The following is a 15,901-nucleotide window of genomic DNA, read 5'->3' as shown; positions in this document are numbered from 1 at the left end:
AAAATATGAAGGAGAATTCATTCCTATTTAAGAAATACATTTATCATAAAGTGATATTACATGATATTACATGCAGTGAGTAAATTTGGGGGGAAAAAAAAAAAAATAGAAAAGTGTAGTTGTTCCACATTTCTGTTTCCTTCTCAGGTGAACCACATCCGGACCCGGGACTTCGACTCCTGCTTGGTGATCCCGCTGATCGCGGAGTCGGGGAACCAGCTGGACCTGGTGATCAGCCGGGACCCCGTGGCACCCCCGCCCGCTGTAGAACTGTCCCAGCTCCCCACAGAGGCCCTGGTGGACTGGCCCGAGGCCGGAAACCATGGCAACGGCCAGATGAACTCCAGGCTAGTGGAACTGGAGGTCAGAGACTCCACCAAGACCTTATAGCAGGGGGGGTGTGTGCAGGCTGGAGCCGTGGGACAGGCACCCAAACACCCCCCAACCCCCCCCTAAAACAAAACACCCCCACCCCAGGACTGTTCCCCATGGTGCTAATATAAACCCTCTGGCACAGTTTCTCTGGGTATAATTGGGGGCTGGAGCACACTCACCAAATTTACCCCCAAAACACCAGAGAACAAGCCATGGTGATGGAGATCCCCCCCCTCCCCCTCCCCTTGATGACCCAATGAGACCCATTCCCCGCCCACTTTCCTGTAATGGTGTCCCCCCCCCCCCCCCCCCCCCTCAGCCACCATTCAGGAGATGAAGAGCTGAGGAAGACCTCTGGGAGAATCTACAAGGGAGGAACAAACAGTGCCATCATTAGTTATTTCATACGGCTGGACAATAATGCAAATGTGAGAATTATCCATTTGCATATGACGTTGGACTAATCATGCTTTGTGTGTGTCCGTGTGTGTGTGTGTGTGTGCGTGCATTTGTCTGATGTGCAGGAATATGGTACGGATGTCACAAGACCTGAGAAATCTTAATTGGGAGAAATGTGTCCTTCCCTTGCCCGTAAGGGACCGAGCAGGTGCAGCTAGCTGCTGGTGTGTAAGAGTACTGCTGCCAGCTCACCCCAGGAGAGCACACAGAGAGGGATCCCTGTGACCGTAAACGATTCCTGATCCTGTCCCTTTTTGTAATTTAGGAAAAACGAAAGCAATCACCGGGAGGAAACGGCCCAGCACTTTCCCCACGAGTGAGTCTGTGTCCGTTAGTCTTTCCCAAGGCATTCCCCAGAATGCAAAGGCTTGGGAGGACAGCATTTTACCGAGAACAAGGCTTCCGGAAGGATGAGGTCCAATTTATACTTTTCCTTTGGCATTACTTTACGAAGGAGTTGCCCGTCTGTCGCCCACTAATGACAGAAAAGTACAGCACACGCTAAGCACATTATCACAAGGCATGTTCGGCATTGGCAATGAGGACGACCACACAGGCAGCCAGTTTTCAAGTTCCCTTCCGTTTATATTCGTCGGGCCATTTCGGGTGAGTCGTCGTGGCCAGTAGTGCACATTCAGCGAGGGGAGAGGGCAGTCACAGGGAGAAAGAAAACGCCTTGCGCTCTGCAGCCGGAAATCTCAATCATGCCAGGCGGTTAATGTGCAAAAAAAAAAGATGCTGAAAGAGGTTGTGAGTGCTGATTAGGGAGGGGGGGGGGGCTGTGAGTCTGTTTTCTGTGCAGGGGCTGGGGTTGAGGACGCTTGTGTTCTGACAGGGAGAATCTGTCGCCGTCTCTGTCAGATGCAAGTCGCAGGATGACACGTTTCTGAGCTGCGTTCCCTCCCTCTCAGCGAGTCAAACTTAAATCCGTAACTGACACTCACGAGAGGGCCTGTGGATTACTGCGCTCGAGAGAATACCTGCGGTATTTCACAGATTCTCATTCAGCCAATGACGCCGACGTTTGAAGTGCGTTAGCGGTCAGAAGCTTTGTGGAAGGACGCGGGGGACACAGCTAACAGCTCGCGGTAGCACGTCAAACCCTGGGATTGGAACTCATTTTTAATGCCGTCCTCGTTCCAGTCGAGCTTAGCAAATGGTTTCTGTCAGGCTTACCTGTACATGAACTCAGCATACTGGCCAAAAGGGAAAAAAAACTTGTGATAAGCTTATTATGAATAAGCGTGGCTTGTCCTATTTCATAGAGGCATATCTGACCGTGAGATGCCGCTATGCCTCAGCATCACTGCAATGCTTAAAAACCTAGCTTTCAGACTTCATAAAATTACACAACCTTGCAATAATTACTGCCAGGTTCGATCAATCTCTCAAAGCAGACTTTTTTTTTGGATGCACATAACTCCCAAACCTCATAAGTATGACTGGAAACACATGACATCAGATGTGTGTAAATAGCAACCTGAAACACAAGCCAACACGTAATGTAAGGTAATACTGCGTATATGTGTATGCCTGGGAGGTGACCTGCATTAAAAACCCATCCAGTCCGGGTCCTGCTCTGGTCTGTTGCCTGTGATGTTGTGGTCTGATTCCACCCATTTTTAAATGCGTTACATCTGACAAATCTACCCATAAGGTTTATCACAGGGTGGCGGAATAATGTATGATCATTACATTGGGCTATTTTCCTTTTGAAAGGTGTGGGAAACGGAAGGATTTTTTTTTTCTGGCTATATGTGAAGACAATTGAATTTGTATTTCAGTTACATCATGAAATGTATTGAATTGTGTGAAGCGAATACACAGTTACACAAATTACTTTCCATACGGACTCCATTTTTCCAGCACTGGAGATGTGCTCGGGCCCTGCTTAATGTAGGTTAAATTTATTAAATATTATTACATTTTCTCTGGTTACTCCTGACAGGGCAGGTGGCACTGGTACTTTTGCACCTTATCCCAAGTTTGCAAAGAGCTCAGTTTTTAGGAATAGACCAGAGATTTGTGTGACAATAATGACAATATTTATGCAATGTGGACAATGATCTGGGGAGCTTGTGTGATGTACTTTGGTGAATTAAAAAAGAAAAGAAAAGAAAAGTGAGCCATCTGTGTTAGTCTAGAAGACTTCAAATGAAAAGTCAAAATCAGTCCTTCAGGCTTCGATTTTTCCTGCGATGCACAAAAATGGCACATGCAGGAAAGAACGCAGCGTTCACGGGCAGCGGAATCCCAGCATGCACTGCACTGGAGGTCTGCTGCTTGGCTAGAAATCTCAGGGTCCTTTCAGCAGATCTGCAGGATGCTGTGCGTCCATCTTGTGACCTTGCGGTCGAGGTGTCAAGGTGCCAAGAGGAGAGGGGGGGCAGCCTTACCCAAACAAACGAGGGGTCAGGGCGAAGGGCACGGGGAAGGCCCATTACGTTGAGGGTCGAGTAGCTTCATCTCAAATGAAAACGAGGGAGGGTGTGGAAAACACACGTGAACCCTCGCTGAATATGGAGGTTGAGTTGACTTGAACCTGATGCACTAAAAGTGCTGCCTGCTTCTCTTTAGAGAGGAAAAACAAATCAAGTTTGTCTTTTTTTTTTTTTTTTTTAAATCAGGGGGACGAGGGGGTGACTGGAAAAGGGCATGTAACGGACACTAATTACCCAGAACACCCCTGTGTCTCAGAAGATTTTCTAATAGGACGTCTGTGCACATGTTTATTGTACTTCTTTCCCGAACAATTGTGGTGATCCCGATCAACGTTCCCACTGAAAATCAAGAAATGAAAAACAAACCTCTGATTCTTGTCACAAAAACTCTTTAAAAAAAAAAAACAACACAAGCATGAACTAGTCAACCAGAACATGAAAACCTAAATCTAAACATTTCTGCTTTTCTTCTTTCTACTTTTCCCCTGCTTTGAGTAAATACGGTATGGACAATTATGCTAATCTATGTGAAACTGGCGTTGTTTAAAAAAAAAAAAGAAAAAAAAAAGGTATGTTTCTGTACGTTTCATTGTGTTTCTGAGCCCCAAAAGGCTGTTATACAAATATGGGTCATTTGTAAAATGGCACTTGTGTGTTTTCACTGGCATTCAGGGTTGGGGAAAATTTCTGAACTGTCAAAAAAATTTATTTGAAGCATAAAAATTAAACGTGAATCTGGGATAATTTCACTCTTCGTACAGGTTTTTACAGCAGTAAAACACACAAAGGAAACAAAAAATAAAACTAATTTAAAACAAACACTCCAGCACATTTGTGTAAAATAGTGGCTTTCAGTGAGTGATGTTATCCTTGTTGTCAACACCCATTCATCTGCCCTCATTGCAGACAGTAAAACCCGTAACGGATCAACTGGATCCCTTTCATTAAAACCCGTAAAGGATCAACTGGATCCCTTTCATTAAAACCCTGTAACGGATCAACTGGATCCCTTTCATTAAAACCCGTAACGGATCAACTGGATCCCTTTCATTAAAACCCGTAACGGATCAACTGGATCCCTCTCATCCACACATACTTTCAAGGGGACTGCTTCAATTCAGATCTGGGCCTCGTACGCACTAGCATTAAAACCTGTTTCGAAAAACCATTTCAGCTCCTCTAAACCTGACAAGTCCGCACTATCAGGGGTTTGCAAAAAAAAACAACATTTTAGTTTAAAACCCCTCGGAGCAACGATCGAAACCTTTTCTGAACTAAAACTGCTAGTGAGTAGGAGGCCTTGCAGAGGAATGTGATTATTCCATTTTTACCATTTGAAGACACTTTAGTTGTGGTCCACTTCAGCTGCGATGCGTTTATTCCCACCTGTTTACATTTAAGGTAATTTGTCTTATCTTATTTACCCAGGACTACTCATGAATTGATTACTTGCCATTAGTTTACACACACAACTGCTGCTTTTTGCATTTACTTTTTTTTAACAAATAATTTATTGAAGTATTAACCATTTACTGGTGGTGACATGGCTTACATATCTGTACAACCAAATGCACCTTAATTTGTTATCTATAAGATACGCATTTCTACTGAGACATTTCACTGGATTTTAGCACTGCCAATGAAACTAAGTACCATATAAATTGTACAATAAAGGTAAAAATCAATATCACATTCAAGTCCCTCAAAACTGTATTTTTATTTATAATGAACAAGTACTACAAACTGTAAAGTATTTTTGTACAAATTTAATACTTTGGTAGCATGATCTTTATGGTTGATGTAAAACTTTGGGAATTCCTACCATTGTAAACCTTTGTATGGATAAGAAATACACAATAAAAGGTATTAAGAGTGGGATATGATGCTCAAATGACTTATTTTCTGACGTGGGCATTTGTTCTACGCTTCTTTAAAAAGAAGTCCAATTCCATGACCATTTGCTGAACAAAGAGCCAGATTGTGGAACTGTGTCGCCACCGTGTGGCAGTTGTTTGACATGTCAGCAATACAGTAAATAGAATTACTTTCTTCCTTTGAGTAGATGCAATGCTCTTCCCCTTCCTGACAACGTGCAACTTTGAGCGGTGTTGCAGAACGTAGGCTCAGAAGAAGGCAATATTAGCAGAGATCCACGTGTTCCAGGATAATGTGAGTAATATCGCAAATTGTATGTAATGTCATGTGATGGGTGGTAGTGTAATATACTGAGAAATGATTTCATGTTGTTGAAGTGTGTACCCTGATTATACTGTCCCTCAGTGTGCAGTGAAATATGTGGCCTACTAATTTACAAATGCAAAATTAGATTGCAGATAAAACACAACATTTAGGTAAATATTATGTAATTACTGATTGACAGGTTAGCTGACTGGGAGCCAAATTCATCTCCACCCTGGACCTCAGTGAAGGATGCCAAGGAGTGAGAAGGCCAATGAGCTCGCAGCCTTTCAAACGCCCTTCGGCTTCAATGACTTAACTGTGATTATCTTTGGGCCTTCAGGATGCTCCGGAAACATTGCAAAGGCTGATGGGTAAGGCGTTGGAGGACATCAGAGGCTTTTTGGCCACATACTCAGCCGATGTGGCGATGTTTGGTGAAACCTGGGCAGTACACGTTCACCACTCTTGTCAGGTGCTTCAGTAGATCAAGTCAAGCTAGGTTAACCATCAAGCCTTGTGTGCGTATGAGTTAATCTAAAATCAGCTATTTTTGAAGGAGCTTAATGAAAAGAACGCAGTCAACTGCTTTCACAGAATAAAACGTGTTTGTCAAAATGTCACATGGAATGATTGGCTATTTACACGTGAGAACAAAACATGTGACATGAAATACCACAGGTTACCTTTTCCCACTCCCATTTCATAAGTGGGATTGCTTTTATAGTTCACATGTGTGCTTTTCACATGTTGGGTGTTCACATGTGGTTTTTGGACATGTGGTTTTTGAACATGTGGTTTTTTTTTGTGTAAGGGACGGGCTTGCATACGCAGCTGTGAGGCCTCTTGGGTGAGGAAGGAGCGGATCTGACTGATGTTGTGCAGGGAGTATCTGCAGGACCGGGGAGTTTCCGCAATGTGCCCCGACAAGCTCAGCTGGTCTTCCGTGGTAAAACGCCAGCGTACTTAACTGAGCGAGGAGACACTGCGGAGGCACCAAAAGTTCACCAACGACACAAGCTTGCCACTTCTGCTGCACGTGCACCCTTCAAACAAATGCACAGTTATCATTCAGCCATTTTACTGCTTCTATTGCATGTTATACCTAATGGCAGAAGTTTCTACAGGGCCACTGCACCAACCATTTTGAACTACACACAGTTCTTAAAGGGAACACAGTAGACTAACAAATCAGAGATACAAAACAAATACGAAAGAGAAAAATGGAGACGGAGGGGAAGGCAGGAGATCAGGAAAGGGTGGAGATTCAACAGCAAGTAGCATATTTTAACATGCAATATGGCAGCTAAAAGGCTTTTTGAAAATCCAGATTGCCCAAGACACAGTCCGTAATCCTAAACGTTTATTTTCAGTGCTGTAGTAAAAAAGAAAATAGATCCAAATTAATTTACATAAATCATAATTATCAGCAAAATGGTTACATTTGCAGACCTTACAAAAATCGATCAGTAGCCCAGATGGGCTAAATGCCCTGTACTCATCAGTACATATTATCCCGTTCTTAGGAGACTGGGACAGAGCAGGAGGCTAATCTACTGAAAACGGTAGAGCAGTTCCTGCTAAGAATTCAACTGATGGATAAGAGGATGGATGGGCTGGAGAAAGGCCCTATATGAGCACCACAAGGAGATCTTGACTGAACTGCAGAAGATCACGGTCATGTGAGAGGACAGGCAGAGAGACCCAGCGTCAGCGCGATCCAGAGAACGAGCGGGAGCAGGAAGAACAGAAAGGTGGGGACGACAGCGAGGAAGAGAAAGGCGGGGAGGAGGGAAAGAGCGAGGGGGACATAACCGGAACTGTGCAGGAGGCGGAAGGTCCGCGAAGGCGGTGGGCCTTCTGGAAGGCCGCAAAACAGAGGTGCCTAAAGAAGATCAGTGTGTGTGCGTGTGTGCGTGTGTGAGTGTGTGTCTGTCTGTGTGTGTGTGTGTGTGCGTGTGTGTGTGTGTGCGCGTGCATGTATGTGTGTGTGTACGTACAGGTGGGAGGTAGGTGTGTGTATGTGTGTGTGTACGTACAGGTGGGAGGTAGGTGTGTGTATGTGTGTGTGTACGTACAGGTGGGAGTAGGTGTACTCTGTAGGTTCTAATCTGGGAATTGTGTCCACAGCCTGGAGGTGAGACTCAGCGGAACAAGGTGCCAACGAAACGAACACGAAGTCACACACAGTGGTTTTTATTAAATTACCCAAATACACTTACAGCTGGACAGTGAAGACAAAGGCAACTTACTCTTAGGAATATCATGTGGATGACCCTACATGATTTCTGACTTGACGGACGTTAACACATTGACATGCCAATTTGCTTTTGAATTGTACAATGTGATTGGTTGGGAACCCAAATTACATATTACTTCAAGTGTCAACAACACGATGGTCAAGAAGCATCTCTCATAGATTCAGGACAGCTGATGTTGTTCAGGGATGTGAAAAGATGCCACAATTTCCCACCACAAAGTGGAAGATTCATAATTTACATCTACTTTAATTTAGAGGAATTTAAATTTAGCCAATGTTGAGGACAATCTTATGACCACTGCTGTTAAAATCCAGTTGGGCGACTTAACACATAGAAAGAAATCTTCCCTGATACAATCATTAGCAGTGTTTTTTAATTAATTTTTTACATATGTTTAACAAATATCTACCTGCAGCTTTGAACTAACTTGGAAAAAATGACTCTCCAACAATATGATTAGCATGACAAATGAAACATACAACAGGCACAGGGGATTTTTATAATTATGTGGGACATCCAACCAAATGTTTTCACTGTGTGGTTTCCTTCATAGAACAAGATGTAGTCATTATAAACACAAATTTCTGCATTAACTGTTCAGAACTACTATGTGCGTAATGCAGTGTAAAACACGTTAAACAGGTCTGTCTTTTCAGCACATGTAATAACTGCAGCTCTGAAAAATAAGAAAGTCTGAAATAAACCAATATTCATAAAAAAGAATAACCACAGTAAAATCTAAAGATCTAAAAGACCTAAAACATCTATCTTATGTTTATCTTAACAAGAACTTATCTAAACTTACTTTTAAATTTCTTATATAGCAAAACCACCACCACCAAGATTAACTGTTGTCTGCTTCGAATAAATCCACTACACTTTCTAAATTTGCATTTTATTTTCATTTGAATTGCACATGAAAGCATTGCAATTAGGAAATTACACATTCTGTTTATCAAAATATGTTCTTGGATTAACTTGAGAGTTTGTTATGTGCTTTATTTATAAGAATCAGAAAGTTGTCTGAATTTATTCCGGGAATTTGAACGAAAGAAAATGAATGAAATCTTAAAGGCATACTATGCAGGATTTTTTAAGCCTGTGCTTACAATCAAAGAAGTCGCCTCCTCCATGTTCAACGTTACCCACTCACCCCGAGTATCTGACTTCAGTCATCTAGCTACCTAGCACAGCTAGCTGCATAGCGAACTTCAGCTGACACCACACCTCCATTTGAACTTCGGCTGAAAGGTAATTTCACTGTTATATCTAGTTCTTGAATGAGCCCTTTTGGCTCGTCTCTTTGCTTCGCTGTACCTGGGCACTACCCAGCTAGCTAGCAACAAACACTCCGCTCAACTCTGATCCCATACCACAGGCAACGTACCCCTCCCAAACACATAATAGAATAACAAATACAGGTAAAAGGTGCACAAATTTTGCAAAAGTGTGTAAAGGGGTTGTCAGTGCATCATAGATATGCCTTAGAATGGTTATTTTATAATATTTAAGGTAAAAATCCTGCATAGTGTGCCTTTAATTCTTCATTCATAATGGGCACTGAAAACGGCCCAATGTTCAGGAGTAGAAATTTGAACAGGCATCAAAATGGCTGGGTCTCAGGCTGTAGTACACTCGGTAGTCATTTGGAATGTACTGTGGAATTCATCCGTAGGTACTGCAACCTGGAAAAAAATAATTTTAAAAAACAATTTAAATAAATACACGGCAACGACTCACACTCAAGCCCTAACCCCAACCACACCAACCCACAAGATACCACGCTTGTCTTGTGCAGGAACCCTTGTGCCGTATCATATGCTATTACCGCGGTGGACACAGTAACACCATAGAAATCTGCTAGAGTCACGATGTGATAATGCCACAAACATGACCATAGATACAAGCACGCTCACCTGTGGGGTTCGGTCCTCCAGCCTTACATGTCAGGCTCTAAAAAAAAGAGAAATAGAAGGAAATCAGTCTCATTTCCCATCTACACGCTGGTACATCTTAACTATAGACCTCTGACCGCTATTAGCTGCACTTGAGAGGGTAGGAGGGGCCAGGCCATAGAGTGTATATAGGGCGGCAGTGTAGCACAGTGGGTAAGGAACTGGGCTTGTAACCAAAAAGTCAGAGGTTCGATTCCTGGGTAGGACACTGCCGTTGTACCCCTGAGCAAGGTACTTAACCTGAATTGCCAGGCGGTGAAGCCTAGGATGTAATGGGAAACAGCCTCTACTGCGCATGCTTGAGGGCAAAGGAGCGGGCTGCCCTTTGAATTCAATGTTTAGAACCAAGGTGATCAACTGCCAAAGAACACCTCATTGGTTCATTGTTTGTGATCAGAAATTTGTGTAGCAGTTTGTGAAACAATGGCTTTGGTTTTGGTCCATAAGGGAAAATGTTTATTAAACTGTGCATATTTTATTATATGTCTGCTTTTCAACAATCGTTAATCGAGTTTCAAAATAAGATCAGGGAAGTTTTATTTTGACTTCAAAAGTCAGATTTTCCTCATTCATTGTAATAGGAGCGCCAGTGTTTTGCCCTCAACACACGCAGTACAGGTTTACTTCAGGGACTTCACAAGCTCAGGTTAGCTGAAGGCGTGCTTGCCCGTCTAGTCAAATATGCATGTCCGTGGTTCTGACACAGCCAATGGCAGGCCGAGGCTTCGCCGGCTCTCTCACCCCACTGGTAGTGCTTGGCGGGGTCGTTCTGGTGCTTGACGACGCAGGAGTACTCCTTGCCCTCCACAGGGGTGAAGTCCACGCTGCGGGTCAGGTGGAACTGCCAGGTCTGCTCGAAGGCCAGGTCGGTCTGCACGGCATTGGGGATCTCCCGCCCGTTCTCCATCAGCTGGATTTTGATGTCGGGGGGGTGGAACCCGCTCACGTGGCAGATCAGCTTGTTGCCCACGCCGAGCATCCCAGGGTTACGGCTGTACACCTGGACCTTCGGAGCAGCTGGGCGAGGGGGAGGGACAAAAACCAAATTAACAGATTTTTATTTTTCTAATTTCAAAGAGGCAGTCGCAAAGGAACGAGCTGCTTTTAAGTTACTGAGTACAGTGCATTTTATTGTCGACCTTCTGGCCAGTCTTTATTTCTCTCAGATTTTTGGTTTGTTCTTACACACACATGAACACACACATTTTACACACTTTTACATTACAGGCAGTTAGCAGACACTTATCCGAGGTATAATTACACAAGCTTTTGAATTTTTACAAAGTACATTTTATACAACTGGAGCTTCATGTAAACTTTGCTCATTTTGCAACTTTTATAATAGATTACACTATGCAGCTAGCCCACACACACAAATTAATTAATCAGTGTGGTCTCTTACTTCTAAAGTCAAATAATGCCAATCAGCAGCTATCGAGCTTAGGCACGATTAAAATCAACTTCCTGGTTAGCAGCTGTAGCTGTTTAACTCACAAGGAATCAGCATCCTTAAAATGAAGAAATTCCCCAGTAATAACATTACTAGTTCAAATGTATAGTCTGCATTGTTTAAAAAATATATTTTAAAATGAAATTAATTCTATAATAACGTAATGCAAGCACTCTCTTAATTCTACAGGTAATAGGGAGGATTCCATTTAACCACCACATTCTTCCACTCCTACTTTGCATTTGGAAAGCACAAGTCCAAGCAAAACTGATTTTTTTTCCTGCACCATGTTAGCTGGAGTAACACTTATTTAGAAAATGGAATGGCCTCACAACTTGTCTATTTGGTGGAAATGAGCAAACTGATATTTTTATGCCCAATGATTGCAAAGAATCATGGGAGATCTGAAGAAGCGAAACATGCCACAGTAAACTGCTCTGCACGCTGGCAGATGCGGAACGTGGGCAAGCGGCCAATGACGTCAGCTCCACCCCTCATGAAAAGTTTATGGTCAAAGAAGCCATTTTGTCACACGAACACCGCTCAACTCCTCAAGCTGATTTCTGCTTTCAGATTAAATGAGCGACCAGCTCAAATCCAAAAAATCAGGTGATGCGGATTGATTGGGTATTAACCTGTATTAACTGAGACATAAAGTAATTAATTTAACAATATTTTAAGTAACTGGGTAATTAAATTAACCCAGCAAACTCAGTGGTTATCCAGGACCGGGATAAATGACCACTGCTATAGGCTATTATTTATGCTGATAAGAAAATGACACCTAAATCAATAGATACACAGATCGCTATATAACGCCATAGATGTGGGAGAGTTAAGCATAGATAACATACAACTGATCCAGACATTGCCTACTGCATGGGAAATCCTGTGAATTTTCTGTCTAGATATGTATTATGTTAATTCATAGATAGCCCAAAACATCTAAAACGTATCTATAGTGTTATTGCTTGGCAAAAGTCAATAGTGTTTTTAATGCTACAAAAATAGACTAACTTCCTGAGAGCCAAACAAAAAAAACTGTATACTGAAGTGTACTAAAAATATAATTTAAGTATACAAAAATGTTTCAAATGTCACAATTTGCTGCTTGGACGCCCAATCATTAACCAGTTATTGATTTGGAGCTCTTTGGTATGACATGCTTTGTGATGGCACTTGGCAAGGTCTTGAAATGACTGTCATGTCACGAAGGAATCACATATTTCTTGAGGTTTACGCCCCAAGATTGTTTTCGGTTCGGGACTTTCCAGATCAGGTCAAGTCAATAGCGAATAGAATTGTAATCCGATTGTAATAAACCTGCTGGAAACGTGGATATCGACTGCCAGTGCATAACCTACATACATTATGTGGAGTTTTTCTCTCCCGTCTGAATGCTTCAGTAGCCTAGGCCTAGCGCACTGAAAATGAAAGTAGATTTGGGGATTTCCAACCAACTGTTTACTGACTCTGATTGGTGGCAACGCGGTGTTAGGACGCAGTGGCCGTTCGTTTGATTAGGTATATATTATTATTAGGTACATATATTAGGTATAGATACATAGAGATCACAATCTTCTATAAAAACGCTTGCTAGTGATTCCGATTAGATCCTGAGTTTAAGAAAGCAAATAGGCAAACGTTGCACTATTCTGAGTAGGTACTACATTCAATAATCTATTTGCAAAGTTTTTTTTTTCAATATAATCCAAAAACGATTTTCTCTTTTAAATTAATTGTATTGCGATTTATCCGTGGCTCATTGTGAACTACAACGAACAAAAACACAACCTTCCATTTCTGCTGCGCAGCTGGTGGCCTTCGCTGTTCAGTTGACACCGTGCAATCGTACATTGGACAAAGGTGTGTGACTTCAGCGTTAAACTAGTCAGTTATTAAAACTAGGGATAACAATATTAGACTAGCCTACATAAATACTTCGGTAAAAATGTTTACTAGGCTATATATACTGTCATGATCCCCGTGGTAAATAAGTCTAGAAATAAGTCAAGTCAAGAGTCAAGACGATGGTGATAAGACACATTTGAAAAACAACAATAAACGTAATAATTAATTTTAATACTTACAATGTACTCCATTCACGCTGATCAACGCGATTGCGAGCATGGCGAGGCACAGTAGGAGTTTCATTTTTGTTATATTTTCTTGCTTCAGGAAAATAAATTCGGTGATCGTGCGAGAAAGGTAGTTAACTACGACTTCACTTCAACGTCCGCGCTTACAGTAAAGCGAAAGTACACCGAGAAGGAGTTTATGCGCCGTCATGTCACGCCTCTTTATATTTTACAGCCAATCACAAAATGTGCCTTGCCGTTTCTAGGCACAAGTACATTCTTGAGGTTGTGTTTTCGTATGGTCTAGATGGGTGCGACTAGAAAGCATGCGTATTTAATTTAATTTCAGCACTAGCTTCCTGAAGTCTTCCAAGAACGTAGTGCAGTTTACTGAAAATAATTATTATTAGTATGTATAATTATCATTTTATATTGTAAAAAATTGTACGCTACTATTTTACTTATTTGGATAAACTTTATCTGACCCAAAAACATACAGTACATCAATGGGGTAAACATACTGTATGTCTTGATAGTGTGAGATTCAGTCTTTATTTAATAAATCTAAATAGTTCTCATTTTTATCTGTGTTTATTTATTCATCTAGGACCTCCAATCATTTATGTCCTCAATACTTTGAACAAGTGTGTCCATGGGACCAAGGTCATCAGGGGAGAGAGGTATATAGAGCTGTGTATCGTCTTGCATAGTTATGGTACAGTACATTATTATTATTATTTTGTATCGTATGCCCAAGAGGAGAAAATAGAGATTGAATAGAAGAGGACTGAGGATTGAACCCTGCAGAAGTCCACATGAAATGATGACTTTTTCAGAAACAAAGTTATCAGTAGAGATAAAGTAATTCCTGTCCTGTAGGTATGTCCTGAACCAGTTGTGAACCAGACCAGGCAATCCTTCTACTTTTCTAGTGTATAAAACAGTATCAAGTGTCAGACAACAAAGAAGGAACAGCATTTGGTTCAGAAAAAATATTTATTGCTCGTTTGAAGATAAGGAGTGATCTTTTGTTAGTACGGATTGCTAACCACTAACCCCATATGCTAGGTTGTAATGCATTTGCGAACACCCAGCTCACCTGACATGACCAATCAGCTCTGTTAGCCAAATCAAACTACGGTAGTTGAGTATATATATATATATATATATACACACACACACACAGTTGAAGTCGGAAGTTTACATAAACTTAGGTTGAAGTCATTAAAACTAATTTTTAACCACTCCACAGATTTCATGTTAGCAAACTGTACTGTTGGCAAGTCAGTTAGGACATCTACTTTGTGCATGACACAAGTAATTTTTCCAACAATTATTTCACTTTTAATTCACTATATCACAATTCCAGTAGGTCAGAAGTTTACATACACTAAGTTGACTGTGCCTTTAAACAGCTTGGAAAATTCCAGAAAATGATGTAATGGCTTTAGAAACTTCTGATTGACATTATTTGAGTCAATTGGAGGTGTACCTGTGCATGTATTTAAGGCCTACCTTCAAACTCAGTGCCTGTTTGCTTGACATCATGGGAAAATCAAAAGAAATCAGGCAAGACCTCAGAAAGAAAATTGTGGACCTCCACAAGTCTGGTTCATCCTTGGGAGCCATTTCCAAACGCCTGAAGGTACCACGTTCATCTGTACAAACAATAGTACGCAAGTATAAACACCATGGGACCACGCAGCCGTCATACCGCTCAGGAAGGAGAGGCGTTCTGCCTCCTAGAGATGAACGTGCTTTGGTGCGAAAAGTGCAAATGAATCCCAGAACAACAGCAAAGGACCTTGTGAAGATGCTGGAGGGAACAGGTACAAAAGTATCTATATCCACAGTAAAACGAGACCTATAACGACATAGCCTGAAAGGCTGCTCAGCAAGGAAGAAGCCACTACTACAGAACTGCCTTAAAAAGCCAGACTACAGTTTGCAACTGCACATGGGGACAAAGATCTCACTTTTTGGAGAAATGTCATCTGGTCTGATGAAACAAAAATTGAACTGTTTGGCCGTAATGACCATTGTTATATTTGGAGGAAAAAGGGTGAGGCTTGCAAGCCGAAGAACACCATCCAAACCGTGAAGCACAGGGGTGGCAGCATCATGTTGTGGGGGTGCTTTGCTGCAGGAGGGACTGGTGCACTTCATAAAATAGACGGCATCATAAGGAAGGAAAATTATGTGGATATATTGAAGCAACATCTCAAGACATCAGCCAGGAAGTTAAAGCTTGGTCGCTAATGGTTTGTCCAAATGGACAATGACCCAAATCGTACTTCCAAAGTTGTGCCAACATGGCTTAACCACAACATAGTCAAGGTATTGGAGTTGCCATCACAAAGTCCTGACCTCAATCCAATCGAAAATTTGTGGGCAGAACTGAAAAAGCGTGTGCGAGCAAGGAGGCCTACAAACCTGACTCAGTTACACCAGTTCTGTTAGGAGGAATGGGCCAAAATTTCAGAAACTTATTGTGAGAAGCTTGTGGAAGGCTACCCGAAACGTTTGACCCAAGTTAAACAATTTAAAGCAATGCTACCAAATACCAACAGAGTGTTAGTATTTGGTATAGAGCGTCTGGATAAGAGTGTCTGCCAAATGCCTGTAATGTAATGTAATGAGTGTATGTAAACTTCTGACCCACTGGGAATGTGATGACAGAAATAAAAGCTGAAATAAATCATTC

The 15,901-nt window shown here is 41.9% G+C and overlaps 2 protein-coding genes across 11 annotated transcripts in view; one reads left to right on the top strand and one right to left on the bottom strand.

The window, feature by feature from the left end:
- The window catches only part of LOC118231930 (glutamate receptor-interacting protein 1-like), a 211,741-nt gene extending 211,064 nt beyond the window's left edge, over nt 1-677 (top strand). For all 10 annotated transcript variants that reach the window (XM_035426311.1, XM_035426307.1, XM_035426315.1 and 7 more), the window contains one exon: nt 148-677. In XM_035426311.1, coding sequence (XP_035282202.1) covers nt 148-390 — 243 coding nt within the window. In that variant the 3' untranslated portion in view covers nt 391-677. The remainder of the gene's footprint in view (nt 1-147) is intronic.
- A 6,956-nt stretch (nt 678-7,633) lies between these two features.
- LOC118231923 (beta-2-microglobulin-like) lies at nt 7,634-13,388 on the bottom strand. The gene is made up of 4 exons (XM_035426298.1): nt 13,210-13,388; nt 10,411-10,686; nt 9,631-9,667; nt 7,634-9,399 (listed from the first exon to the last, which is right to left on the bottom strand). Exons 1-3 carry the CDS (start codon nt 13,271-13,273, stop codon nt 9,654-9,656), a joined length of 354 nt encoding a protein of 117 aa, XP_035282189.1. The 5' UTR covers nt 13,274-13,388; the 3' UTR covers nt 7,634-9,399; nt 9,631-9,653.
- Nucleotides 13,389-15,901: the final 2,513 nt, after the last annotated feature.

This window comes from Anguilla anguilla, chromosome 7, assembly GCF_013347855.1.
Source record: "Anguilla anguilla isolate fAngAng1 chromosome 7, fAngAng1.pri, whole genome shotgun sequence".
NCBI classification, from domain to species: Eukaryota; Metazoa; Chordata; class Actinopteri; order Anguilliformes; family Anguillidae; genus Anguilla; species Anguilla anguilla.
This window is presented reverse-complemented; position numbering and strand designations above follow the sequence as displayed.